This window comes from Periophthalmus magnuspinnatus, chromosome 3 (genome assembly GCF_009829125.3).
Source record: "Periophthalmus magnuspinnatus isolate fPerMag1 chromosome 3, fPerMag1.2.pri, whole genome shotgun sequence".
NCBI classification, from domain to species: domain Eukaryota; kingdom Metazoa; phylum Chordata; class Actinopteri; order Gobiiformes; family Gobiidae; genus Periophthalmus; species Periophthalmus magnuspinnatus.
Window position 1 is genome coordinate 21,252,410 of NC_047128.1, and position 14,665 is coordinate 21,267,074.

At 37.6% G+C, this 14,665-nt stretch overlaps 1 protein-coding gene across 1 annotated transcript; it reads left to right on the forward strand.

Moving 5' to 3' along the window:
• Positions 1 to 3,435: 3,435 nt before the first annotated feature.
• Positions 3,436 to 5,754, forward strand: LOC117391288 (cytochrome b-c1 complex subunit Rieske, mitochondrial). Its single transcript, XM_033989054.2, has 2 exons — positions 3,436 to 3,721; positions 4,804 to 5,754. The coding sequence occupies exons 1-2, from the start codon at positions 3,511 to 3,513 to the stop codon at positions 5,412 to 5,414; spliced, it is 822 nt and encodes a 273-aa protein (XP_033844945.1). The 5' UTR covers positions 3,436 to 3,510; the 3' UTR covers positions 5,415 to 5,754.
• Positions 5,755 to 14,665: the final 8,911 nt, after the last annotated feature.

Below are 14,665 nucleotides of genomic sequence, written 5' to 3' on the forward strand. Positions count from 1 at the left end.
TTTGCATAACACCCCCTTTTTAAGAAAATGATTCTGAGATATTTCAAATACACTAGGCTAAACAAGGAAAGTGATGTCGCATTTAGAATAATAACTGCAATCTTTTTAATAGCACACAATCTTTTTAATAGCACAATCAGTTTGTTGTTGAGTCGGAAGTGAATAATCATAACACTACTTATTAACTAAAAACAACTTAAATCATTACTGTAGAGTGTGGGATTACTTTAAATAGGCCTAATTTACTAACCCAATAATCTCTGATATACTGTTATATTCATCCACATAGATTTTCCACAGCAGAAAGCTAAACAAATAAGGAAATTGTTATTCTGAAACAAGCAAATTAAACAAAAATCCACATTTTGCATCTTGCTGACAGTCATGCATGCGCACACACTGCTTCTCATTATTTAGAAGTGTGATCTAATTCTGAAGAGACACTTGGCCTAGTTCAATAATTGCACTGATTATGAAACATGAAGGCATAATGAACAGGAGATGTCCTTGTACTCTGAGGGCACAGACATAACACTGGGATATTGTTTAGAGTCTGCCAGCCACTGTATATATTTACATGACAATCCGGGTATTATTTGTTGTGGGTTATTAAATTTGAGACAAGTCAGATTGTACAGCTCCAACAGAACACTTTGGGAAGATATTTCATGCATATACTTTATTTCAAAAGTCTTGCTTGTTGTCAAAGGTATTGAAAACCAGAGAGTAAAGCTAGTATTGAAGTATCAAGTATTGGACCTTTCCTGAACAGAATAAACTTGGCCTTTATCAGAACTATAAGATAACATGGTAACATAAAGAAAGGACTGGGGTTGAAAATTGGCTACAAAAAAGAGGGGTATAATCATGGTATTAAAAAAATCAGTAACAAGTATTGAGCCCATTCCTTATCAAAATGGAGTTCAGAATATAAATCTGAGCAATATATTAAGTAAAAAGCAGTAGTGGAAGGTAATGAAGTACAAGTAGTAAAGATTTTTTTGGTATCTGTACTTTACTTAAGTACATTTACAGTGGATACTTTTTACTTTTACTTCACTACATTTGAAAGCAGGTATCTATATTTTCTACTTTGACTGGACTGAAAAGTAAAAACTACAGTACTTTTCATTTGATTTGAGGGGTTATTTTTGTAGTAACTTCATGATTAAAGTTTTCGAGTTCAAGATTCGGCTTTGAGCAAACAAAAACAAATACAGAAAATTCACAACCCGCAATGAGAAAAATGAAGAAACTGATTCGTATTGTTACTTTTGACCAAAATATTTCTCCTTTTTAATAAACATCACTACATTTAACACTTTAACAAATGAACAATACTTTTACGTTTTAAGTACATTTTTTAATAGGTACTTAAATGCTTTTACGTAAGTAGATTTTTTCATGTGATACTTTTACTTGAGTAAAGTTTTACCTCTGTATCTGTACTTTTACTTAAGTAACGATATTGAGTACTTCACCCACCACTGGTAAAAAAGACCTGGTATTAAAAAGATACAAATAAAATAAAAAGACTATTATCATTTTGAAATGAGGAGCTCCTAAATCCAGAGTTGAGGGCCTCATGTGGAATGGATCAAAGATTGAAAGATGATCATTAAAAATCAAATCTTACCTTCCCTTTAATGAACCAGAGAAATGTGTTTACCACGTGTCGGCTTGATTAATACAATTCTTTACACTGCGGGCTGGACCAGTCGTCTATTAACAGACTGCAGATGGTCCAGAATGCAGCCGCCCTGATGTTGACAGGGACCAGGAGACAAGAGCACATCACATCTGTGTTTGCTCAGATGCACTGGCTCCCTGTCCACTACTGAATTTATTTTAAAGCTATTTTTAGACCCATTATGCAAAATCGACTTTACAGAACTTTTAACTACGTTATAGTTGTTTCCCTCACCATGTAGTCACCCGAATTTTTGGAGGGATTTCAAGATGTAGTTTTGTTAATCAACCCTCATTTTCACCAGTATACGCCCACTCTTACTCTCATTTCCATTTTACTTTCTTAACTGGTGATCTGTGGCTATCCATAGGAGAGGCTGACAACTTCATAGCTCTTTGTTGTGATGACATTTACGGCAACATCAGTTTTCATTCTGTCAAAACCAGACTTATCCATTCATTTCTCTCCAGTAGGTTAGACTACTGTAATTTGTGTTTTTCAAATAAACTTCCATTGCCTTCATTGGGCACTGCAAATTTCTAACATTGGAAGTCAGTGGACTTGTTTCTTTTATTAAATCGCTTTGGATGAATATTGCAATTTAAAATGTTCAAATTATAACATATGCCTAATGAAGGTAGTCATAGATTAGAGCTAAACAGCAGACACAAGCACAGTAGTAATCTTTAAGATCCTCTTGTTTCTTTTAAAATGTCTGAATGGATTGCCCCCCCTTTTCCTGTCAGAGCTGCTGTCTGTTCATGTCCCTCCCTGGACACTTCGCTGTAGACCTCCTCCTCTTGGATTTACCTCGTACTCACCTGAAAACCAGAGGAGACAGGGCTTTCACTGCTGCTATCTCTTGACTTTGAAATAGTCAGCCCTCCAGCATTAGATCTGCCCAAACTATAAACTGTTTTAAATCCACACTAAAAACTCACCTTCACCGGCTTTTAATAGAAGGTGAGCTGGTTTTATTGTTTTATGGTATTTCTGTTTTTATTCTTATTTTTTGACATTTAGTATTACTATTTTTGTCTTTTATATTGTTTATAGTTTGTCTATTATTGTCCTGTACTATAAAGCACTTCGAGTGCCATTGGTTGTAAATGTACTATATAAATGACCTTGACCTTGACATAAAACTGCAATTTATGTAATCAATTTTACTGAATAGTGGCCATTTTTAGTCTGGGGTCAAATACAATTTAATATGTTTTTTTTTGGTTTTTTTTCCCCCCGGTGTAATCTAGTAACTAGTCCACTAGCCTTTTCAATAATCATATAGAATATAGTAATCATATTTTGATAATTATAATCGTTACCTGACTTAGAAACTCTAAAACACATGCCAAATGACATTTTACTGTGGCAGTTTTTAAGACAGTGGCATTATTAAATCAAAATGTTTTCACAAAGAATAAATAATTTCTGATTTCTATCTATAATACACTTTATTAATAAATATTTGAAGCCTTCGGTGGCCAAATTTGATAATTTATTTTGTTAAAAGCTGAATAAAAGCAGAATAAATGACTAGTCACCTAAAATCATTAGCCTGTTATTTGTGGGGCCCTTTTTCCTAGTTTATAATATTTTGATATTTTGTGAACTATAGTGATGTTGCCAATAATATAACCCTTTCTATTATAAATGCAAAACTATAAATAATCGATTCATCATGTTTGTGAGATTACCACAGGGAGTCTACGTATGACGTACAATTACGCAGTACGCGATTACGTAACGTCAGATCTTCGCCGCTCCACCGAGTCACGCACAGGCACGCAGGGCAAGGTCGTTTAGCACACAAGCCCAAGATGATGTCCCTAGCTGCCCGATCGGGGGTCTTTTCTCCGTACATGCAGGCCACCGCTTACACCGTGGCCGGCCCGCTTAAACCACTGGTCCTGGGGGTCGTGGTAAAGAACGAAAAGTTCTTATTGGACCCGAAAAAGCCGTTCCTCTGCCGCGAGTCATTGAGCGGCCAGTGCCCAAAGACAGGGCCCGCCATCACAGTAAGCATAAACGGTAAGTTTACAAGGGATCATGAGTTATAACTACTTGTAGATTAAGTTCATTCTCGTTGCCAAACTGTGTCTGGGGCGGTGGCTTTACGCGAGTCGCTGTTTCATGTGAATAAATGAAGCTTGTTTGGGTTAGCCGCAGTTAGCATCGCGCGGCTAACCGGCGTTTCTGTGCTGTTAGCTTTTAGCATGTTAGCTTTAGGACACTGAGCGACCTGTGTATAAGGTCAAAATTGTTTACATGAGTATTCTATAATATTCAGTCCAGGTTATAGGGAGGCGAAGTGTAATTTTTTGTCTGTACACGAGGATGTAGCACATCTTGTTGGTAAAAGTGTGGTTATTAGCCTGTAGTAACTTGTTCTGTCCTTAAGTAACCTCAATCTCATGTTTATAAACTGTAAATCGTTGGTGCAATCATACAGTACAGTGGTATGGTCATTCTGCATGGATATTTTTAATAATAATGATGGTATATTGCGATTCATTTCATCTGTTAGACTGTTTTATTTTGTCGTATGAATTATGCTGGTTGCATTTCTATTCTAGCATTCTTCTTTACTGCTGAAATGGTGTGTTTACAGTTAGGCAAATGACAAATCATATTTAAGAAAATATTCAAGTACTGTTTAAAAAAAACATTTATCTATTTGGGAAATCATATTGTCAACATGGCTGATTATGGCCAAAGTGCCCTTGTTCTCGGACAGATAAGTGGAGGACAAAATACATGACTGACATTTTCATTAGTCTTTTATATTTTACATTTTTTTATAAGTGCAATGAGGGGTTATTTTCATAAGTTATTTTTAATGGAGGAAAAATGTGATTCTTTATTGGGTACTTTTTGGATTTTGGCATATACAGAATAGAATATTTCATGTATTCTATAAAAGCGCAGTCAGTGAACAATGCATTAAAACACAATACTGATATAGCCATGTAAAAGAAATTGGCTTGTACAGGTTTTATCACAGTTGGTAAAATCTAAATGTACACATTCATATTAAAATAGTAACAATGTTATTAAATAGCAAATAGTGTAAAACTCTCATCCAACTAATTTCCTATCCTGTCCTCCTTCAGGCTGTGCAGGAGTCCGATTCGCCCACACAGACCTGCGTATCCCAGACTTCTCCGACTACAGACGGCCCGAGGTGCAGGACCCATACAAGTCCTCCCAGGAGAGCAGTGAGTCCCGGCGCACGTTTTCCTATGTCCTCACTGGGGCAACCACGGTGGTTGGTCTGTATGCTGCGAAAACTGTGGTCACCCAATTCGTGTCCTCCATGAGTGCCTCTGCTGACGTCCTGGCTCTGTCCAAGATTGAAATCAAGCTCGGCGACATCCCTGAAGGCAAGAACATGACCTTTAAATGGAGGGGCAAGCCGCTGTTTGTTCGTCATCGCACGGAGAAGGAGATCGCCGCCGAAGCTGCCGTCAACCTGGCAGAGCTCCGTGACCCAGAGCACGACAAGGACCGCGCTGCCAACCCCAAATGGGTGATCGTGCTTGGGGTGTGCACACATCTGGGTTGCGTGCCCATAGCCAACGCAGGTGACTTTGGTGGCTACTACTGCCCCTGTCATGGCTCGCACTACGATGCTTCAGGGCGCATCAGGAAAGGTCCCGCCCCCCTCAATCTGGAGGTGCCATACTACGAGTTCCCAGATGATGACACTGTGATTGTCGGATAAAGTAAAGTCATTAGATCATAGAACTGTTAAGATCTTTGCTTTGTGTTTCCAGTTGGACAGACATGGTCATGTCTGCTTTTAATGTGTTCAGCCAGCCTGGAAGAGCAAGTTAATTTTACGCAACAAAAAGGTGGACATTACATGTTGAAAATGGTGAGCAAGTAATATTGTAAAGAGCAACGTTGACCGACCATGTACCCTCTTCTGTAAAGTTGCAGCTAGATGACATCTTATTTCTAGCTTGGTAATGTAAGAAAGACAATTAAGTTATATTCAATGTAAACCTATTACCTGAACAAATGAAATGTTCAAGGTTAAAGAATAAAGATGTCTATTTTCACTCCATGGCTTATTGTATTTGAACACCACAAAATTACACACACAGGTACAGGAGTAATCTATAATAAACCATAGCTTTTGAAATAGAAAGGTTTGAGGTAAAAGTTGAAATATGAAAAATATGAGAAGAATTTGATTGAGTTTGATTTAAAAGCATCGTACAAAATTCTATGGAGTTACGTAATCTGTAATTATAGTCAATGATCAGCTTGGGTCTTTTTAAATGAGAAGTCCATAGCCAATCCTTATTCAGCAAAAGTATCTGGTTTGGAGCAGAGTTTGGACTTGGAGAAAGAAATGTGAATATTTTTAGTGCATTTGGCTCCTCATTTCACTAAAACAGAGGTCCCACTATTAAATTAAGATTTTTACTAAAAAATCTTGACTTGTTTTTTTGTCTTTTCTTGAATTTTGGTTTGTTTATAATGTTATTTCTTGGTTGGACATGGGCAGCAGCAGATATGACATACATTTCAACTAGGTCATTTCAACTAGCAACCATAATGTTAACAAATGCCAAAACTTGTCAAAATTACACTAGTTATGATTAGACTTATAAAAAGAAATAACACCTTTATTTTGTTAAATGAAGCTTTAAACTGCCAGAAAAATGTGTCCCTGCATTTTGGATGGAATTTTGTATTTATGACATTGGTAGAGGTATTCTATTTTTGGATTCACTGCCACTTCCTATGTTTTTGTACTTTTTTTCCCATCAACATTTTTACACAAACTTCCACTTAACTGATGTAAAACTGTGATAAATATTAATCACAGGCAGGGACGACACCAGACATGTTTGAATGGAGGAGCTAAGAGGGTGCTAAAATCTTCAATGTGGGTGCTCGGTACCATGTTAATTTAGAGCCTTTCCCTACCCCCTACCATGTTTGCTTTGCTGTTAAAACAAATTTAAATAGAGTTAGCTCCCTGCAGTGATTTATAATAGCTAATATGGAATTATTTATTTATTGGAGGCTCATTTTGAACATTCTTAGTTAAGATTGGATGTGCTATGAAAGTGGAACAAAAATCTTTTACGGAGCTATAGGAGTGTACTGACCATTCTAGGGGAGGCTTTACATCCTTTAAGTGGCCGATTGTGGAACAAAGTTGAGAAGAAAAGTACAAAAATACAGGAAGTAGTGCAGAGTTCTATAACGAAATACCTCTTCCTATGTCATCAACGGGAAAAATTCCATCCAAAATGCAAAGACAAATTATGAGCAAGGAACACACTTTTCTACCAGTTTAAACATTTCATTTAACAAAATAAAGCTACTTTCATCTATTTTAACTAGTGTAATCATAACTATTGTGTACTTTAGACAAGTTTTGGCATTATGGTTCAAGTTACAGTTATGCAATTATGTTAGCAAATGTCACATCTGTTGCCCATGTCCAACCAGGAAGTAAAATTATACCAAAATAAGTTTAAAAAATAAATCCTAATAATAAATATATAATAATGTTCTTGTTAATTGAGTAGTCTAATCTGCCATCTGCCTAATCTGCACTTTAACATGAGTTTTCCTCAAATGCACCTTTTTGGTCCAGTCTCTTCCTGAGGTCTTCTTAGGACAGCTCATACTGTGCAGCCCACCTGAAGAGACACAACAACATATTCACCAATTGTGCACTGGCCATTATAATAGTCTGAGCGAAAACAGTCATCACAATGCTGCGGTACATTCAACATTGCAGAAAGAAAAGTAGTCCAGATTTATTTATAATGTTAGCTGTGCTGTTGCTGTGCTACATACACATCAATGTACCAAGAAAAATAACATACAAAGTGCTTGTTGCCACTGAACAAAACACTGTTGCTTTATACAATCAAAAGGTTTTACTTTCAAAACAGGAATATTGAGAGAAGAGGTGAAACAAGGTAAAATAAGGTAAAAAGGGTGACATGGATTGACTAATTGTAGTGGAAGGATCCCAGCATGCATTGCAGGCAGCCCACAGAGCATTCACACTGGAGTTTATAATTGTGGTTCATTAATAAGCACTTTGATGATTATTACTGCAGTTAATTATTTATTTAGCTACTAACAGTTGGGGGCAGAGCATGAGTATGAGTTAAAATGACATATTTAACATTTATGAAGCATTATTCACTTTTAAAGGTGCAATATGTAGCTTTTCTTATAAAGGACGCCATGTTAGGGCTCCAAAATCGCATTATCATAATTTTGAAGGTTACAGCTCCAGGCCAGGTCTGTGGAGAGGCGGCCTGCTCACAATTAGAACGGTTTTAGCAATGAAAAAAAATAACAACAAAAAAACCGCACACACACATCTGTAATTGAATAAATGCAAGATAAGGAAGTTATCTTAGACATACTGTGGAACATTTCAGGCAGAGCTTTTGCATATCTATGGAGACAAGCAGGTGAAAGTTTTTAAGTTTTGGACACCTTACCAATGCTGATAACTATGTATGTTTTTTCCACATATAGGTCCATCTTACATCAAATGTGTATAAGAAACAAGTTCGGAATAAGCTATAAATCGTCAGGTGTTTTAATTAAACTAATAATGGGAGCTGTAAATGCCCAAGTTGATTAGTTTATTGTTTAAAAACACAGGATATTTTTTGGATTAGGGGGGAAGGGTGCATTTTTGAGCCCTCAAGAGGTTGACAGACTAAATCAGACATGGGCAAACTACGACCTGGGGGCCACACATGGCCCGCCAAATGTGACCAATTTATATTAAAATAGGCAAGGGTAAACATTGTTCAAAGTTTTTCTGCTGTGTTTATTTAACTGAAATTTAATAAATTCATTATTAATTTAATCAATACATTTGGAAAACAATTTGTACAATGAGTCCTGCATATTCATGCTTTGCTACATGTTACAGGCCAAATCTCTAATGTAATATATACATGTATACATCCTGGCCCGGCCCCTCTGTCAAATCTTAGAACCGACTGCGGCCCGTATGTCGAAAAGTTTGGCCACCCTTGGACTAAATGATATTCCATCATGTGTGAAGTACAATCACAGACAACATACAAGGTCAGTTTTCCATGGATCTATTGGAGCGTTCATAATACATCACGTGTGTGTATGTGGAGGTCAACAGTCAGTGCCCTCTGTGGTTCATGATCATGGTTTATTTATTTTTTAGTTATTTATTTAGAACAAAAAACAATAATAGGACTTGCACTTTCAGACTGTTGAGCTCCATATTTCTTGGTGAGTATATGTCGTATCCACAATTCCGGTTTGGAGTGCCTATGGTTGGAGGATTTGTTTATTATTGTCAGAACTAGTTTATTTTAAATTGTTTGCATTGGTCCAAAGTTATTCCTTATTTACCTTATGCATTCTAAGAATGCTAATTATTCACCACAATCTGATTCTCGCACAATTAAACACTTAATTAGAAGAAGCAGTACACAGCTGGCTTATTTTGACCTCAAGAGCTGCTTATACAGTATATCGGTACTGGGGCAAGACAAATTTTGAAAAACAATGGGTACATGGCTGTTAATAATGCTCTATAATGCATTTTCTCCCCTTTTTTTATTCATTTCATCAATTCACCATGCATGTTGTGACCCCATTCATGATTTAAACTGGTTAGTTATGCAGAAACATATTTCCAACAAATTATTTATCCCAGCACATTAAAATGAAATGTATATGCGGAATGAAAGATAATTAGATAAAAACATCATTTCAACTGTGGAGCCACTGACCCTTGCCATTAATTAGATGTCATCACATTTATTTTCAGAGTAACATGTAAAGTCACTCATGTGTATCCTGATGTATTGTGCTCATTTAAATACAAAACATAGATTGCTTTGAATAAATACAACATTAAGTCAAATCATGATCAGAAATAATAGGAATGCTAATGGCGCTAGTTTGACTACCCCCTGGTGCCCACGCAGCCCCATGCAGCTCTCTGGCTCCAGGCTGTTTGTGGACCTTTAGCTTGTTTTTGCTAATCTATGCAGTTCTCACTCCATCACATACTGTACTATAAAGTTTATAAGAGGCGGAAGGAAACGGTGAACACAATGATATTTTAATAATTTAAAAAATACAATGTAAAATAATATAAGTGTATTTTATCACATTACATAGTGGCTTTTTTACTTCAGATTGTGTCATGTACCTAGAGAGCAACAACAGAGCAACAGAGCCTTTGAATAAAAGTCAAAAACAAGCGATGCAAGCCCAATAAAAACAACTCCCAAACAGACACAACCAGTTAAAACGTTGTGTGTCACTGCTTAACAAGTGCTAATGAGGTGCAGATATTTGTATTATGCCATTGCATTTGGTCATTACTGAGTATTGAACCAGAACAGAAAAAGGATAAAAATCACCTCTTTTATGATGTGAAAGGGAGCAAGCCCTAAAACTTTCAAAATTTACAAGCAAAGCCCAAAGTTGCTATAAAGAAGCAGACTGGCAACTATGGTGATTATTATTAGGAGGTCCCCATGAAATTTTATGAAACTATTTTAATGAACAATTTATTAGAATAAATGTCAGTTGTCAGTTGTTATGAGGCTGGCTTCTTATCACAACATTGAAAACATGTTCAAATTTGATGGTAAAGTCATAAGCATCTCCCTTTGGCCAAGATATGTGCTATATGTAGAGTTATATGTTGTTATATGTTCTTATTGTAAGTCCTTTTGACACTAGAAAACTTTTGTCTTTGACTAAAATATTTTGCCAGGGGAAGACGTTCATCACAAGCTTTCATCTGATACATAAAACTCAACTTTGCCCAAAATGTCACTGATGTCTCTCTGGCGTATGATGACATGGCCTGAGCATGGACTGCAGCATGAATGAAACGTAACACAACATAAAAATATAGCATTTTATAGGGACTTTTCGGATGCTACCAAATAATTCATTCCCTCACATTCTACTACTTTAAATTAAGCTACTTCTGAGGCCACAGCAGCCCTGGGGTAGACTAGCTGAACCGTTGCTGCCAATCTGCGCCTTTGACCAATCAACCCCCACCAATCTCTCACACAACATTCTTACACAGGCAAGATGGGTGATGGGTCTTGTCCGAGTACAGTTGCATTTCCTCCCAGATGCAAAAGGAAGCCATCGTAAATACTTTGTTTATTTTTTTCTGGCATTTACTGTAATCCACATTTATCATATTTCTATGTATTTGGGCTACCATTTTTTATTATTTATTCATTTACATATTATTTTCCAAATAAAATCGCTAAAAATATCCTCTGTGCATGTTATATGAGGGCCATTTTCAGATATTTAATAGTGGAAATTATGCCTACACCAGTGGGGTCACAACAAGTACAAGACTGCAGCAGTTATTTTGCTGGCCATGTCTTCTCTTTAATCGTGACTCTCGCTCCACCACTTACTCCGGGGGTACCACTACTTTTTAATGACATGCCAAATTTGTCCAGGGCTATTGAGAGGCACGGGAAATCTCATTGGTCTATCAACTGTGCCATGAAGCTGAAGCTGTTTGGCTGAGTAAGGATAGATGAGGCTCTGGATACGGGTGTCAGCTTGAGCACTAAGACACACAACAAGCAAGTGAAAAAGAATTGGTAGATTCTAAAAAGACTAATAGTCACAGCATTATACCTTGCATGTCAAGACCAGGCTTTCCGGGGGCACTGGAGCGCAAACAGCAAAAATAGGGCTGATTTTGTGGAGCTGGTGCATGCTATTGCAAAGTTTAACAGCACTCTTGCTGACCACTAGGCATCATCCACTTTGTTTAACAATATGGCAAAGACAATGCAAGATGGCAAAATGGATAAAGAAATAATAATCTCCCCTTTCTTTGCAGCTCAAGTCGATGACACATCAGACATTTCAAACAAAGGTCAATTTACGGTAATAGTCTGATATGTTAATGACAAAGGTTAATGACAAATAAATATTTCCTTGTCTTCTTCGGTCTTAGCTTGGATAGAGATGCAAAGGCCATCTAATCAGTTACCATGAAAGCAGTTGAGAGCTCCAGCCCTGCAGCTAAACGTATTTTCCAGGCATACGATGGAGCGAGCTACATGAGTGGACAGCACAGCGGCATGCAGGCCTTGGTCAAAGCACAGTGCCCAAATGTATTGTTCATCCACTGCTATGTGCACAAGCTGAACTTAGTGTTGGCACAAGGAACAAACAAAATCAAAACCCCCAAACTGTTTTTTGCAGATCTTGATGCCTTCCACAGCTTTTTTCATTTTCACACAATAGGACTGCACTGTGTATTGAGGTGGAGCGGGGCGTACATGTGCTTAGGGGTGTGGTTGTGAAGTGGAACTTTAAAAGGTGCAGCTTGCAATCTATCCACAACAGACACGCATCACTCAGTGTGGCCTTTGAGCAAATAATGTCAGAGCCAGGACGGGACAAGGAGGCAGTTGTGTTGAGTGCGGCCTTGAAGTGCAAATCGGGGGATTTTGCTTGTGTTTCAGAGTGTATTTGGACTCACAGAGCCCCTCTTACAAGTTTAGAGTAAAACAGTGGACATACAAAAATGTCAAGGTCGCATTAACAGCACTATTAATGCTCTGAAAAGTACCAGGATGGATGAGACATTCACTGGGATTTATGAAGCAACAGTTGAATTAGTTGGAGAACCAGTGCCAAGATGCTAAGATCACTGGGGCAAGATCACTTTCAGACAGCTCTATTTTGAAGTGATTGACAGCAGTGTTATGCACATGACCCAGAGATTTGCCAATATGGAGTGTCTCAGTTTTTTATGCCTGCTTGATCATGCCTGATTATGTTTCCTTCTTTCTGCAAAAAAAATGGCTTACTCCTGCACTGAGTTAGCACAGCTTACCAGAACCTATCCCTTTTTTGACAAGTAAAGACTCAAAAATGAGCTACACACATTGTACAACAACAAATTGTTCCAAAAGCTGCCCATAGAACTGCTTCAGCTCCTCATCAAAGATGACTTGCAAAATACACTCACAGAGGTCCACAAACTGCTGCAACTTATGCTTTCAACCCTAGCTAAAAGCACATCAGCAGACCTCTCATTTTCCTGCTTAAAAAGGGTCAAAACCTATTTAAGGAACAGGACAGGCTTGTCAATTTGGCAAAAATTTCATGTTGTATCACTGTTGTTGTTGTGGATGACTTGAAAACCAGCGAAACATTGTATGACAGAGTTTTAGCACTTTGCTAATATAAAAGAGAGGAGAATGGAGTTTTTCTTTAAATAGGTGATTCTGTTCTGTTTCAGAGATGTTCTGTTACTCGACTTTATATTGTAGGCCTATTGGTTTGGCGTAATCGCTTATGCGTTATTTGGTTTTCAGTACTGCAGAGAGCGACACTTGCTGGCTACATATTGTGCTGGCAATTGTTTTCTTGTGATTTTGCATTTTACTGAGCGGCAGCTGCTACCTGCAGTACAGGGATACTGGCACATTCAGCCTTTTACATTTCTGCATGTTATGCATTGTTGTTTGTTGCACTTAATTATCAGTTAAGTAGTCTGGTAGACAAAATTAATTCATAGATGTGACAAACATTTAAGTTAATCAAATTATTATTTTATGTAATGACAGTTTAAAAATGGATTGGTGACAGTTAAAAATATCACCTGTGTAAATAATTTCAGTCTGTAGCACGCAATGGGGAGGTGAGGCCATGTGTAACTGTGCATTCAGGTCTAATAACAACACAGGTTTCATAACGTGCACATTTTGCAGAGACTGATTGCTTTTGTGTGTGATTATTTAAAATAATGCTTGTTTTATTTTCAATACATAGGCTACTTTTATTAGTAATAATAATCACTGGTGCTTAAGTTTGTGCGTGCTTCCTATCCAGCCCCTTTTCCACTCCATTTCTCAAAAACTTTACCCACACCACAACAATGTCCAAGGATACAACCAGGCTATATGGTATGTAACATTTTCAATTCAAATTTTACAAGCATGACCTATGTGTTCTGAGGCACAAGACTATTATTCAATCAGAAAACCTCACATGAGTCTCTCATTTGGATTGTCAGTTCCAAAGCTAAAATTCTCACTTCCTAAACCCTAGCACCTGCAGCAAAACGTTAATCAGTGCTAGTGCAGTCTCTGCAGCCCAGTGAGTGAACTCTGGAGGTTCTGAGCTTTCACATGAGGCCTGTCCATAAACTGAGAATGAGAAAAACTTGTATGTGTATTTGATATGCAGACACTGGCAGCCCAGGTTCAGTTGTGTTTGTACTTTCTGTTTTAAACCAGCAAGACTTCATAACATAGCTTTAAAAGCCAATGCATAACTTTATTGGACCTTTCAAAATTTTATTTGTCAATATAAATTGCACATCATTCTTTTTTAAGATGGTCTATTTATACATGCAGCTCCGGCTCTGCCACTGCCCAATCTATATTGTACACATCGGAGGCGTGAAGCAGCCCAACACGACAATGCTTTTAACAGTCTGAGAAATGCCACGGAAGCAAGTGCCCCCCAAAGGAGACGAGCAGGATTATTTTGCATATAGAGAGTCTTCATCAAAGTCCACTGTTTGCTTTCCCTTTCTCCTCCTGCCCACCTGGAACACTTCAAATGTCCCAGGAGCTTTAGCGCATCCTCAAAGCTATACATAAGATTACCGCTATTGTACATGTAGCATGAATTATGAATATATGGAGGGTCTTGTTTCACAAGGATAATGGAGGGACGAACACCAAAGCAGGTAGACTAAAGTGGGAGTGACATTTCATGGTTGACCACTGTGTTAAGAGATGTACAGGACAAGAGCATGTTTGTAAAAGACGTGATGTTGTTACCCATGGCGACAGACTGTGGAGAGGCTGAGCTGTGCTGAGACAGTGTAGGAAAGACTAGTGATAGTACTGACAGACAATATGATTCTAAAATTATATAGAGAGGTATACAAACTCAGAATATATTATA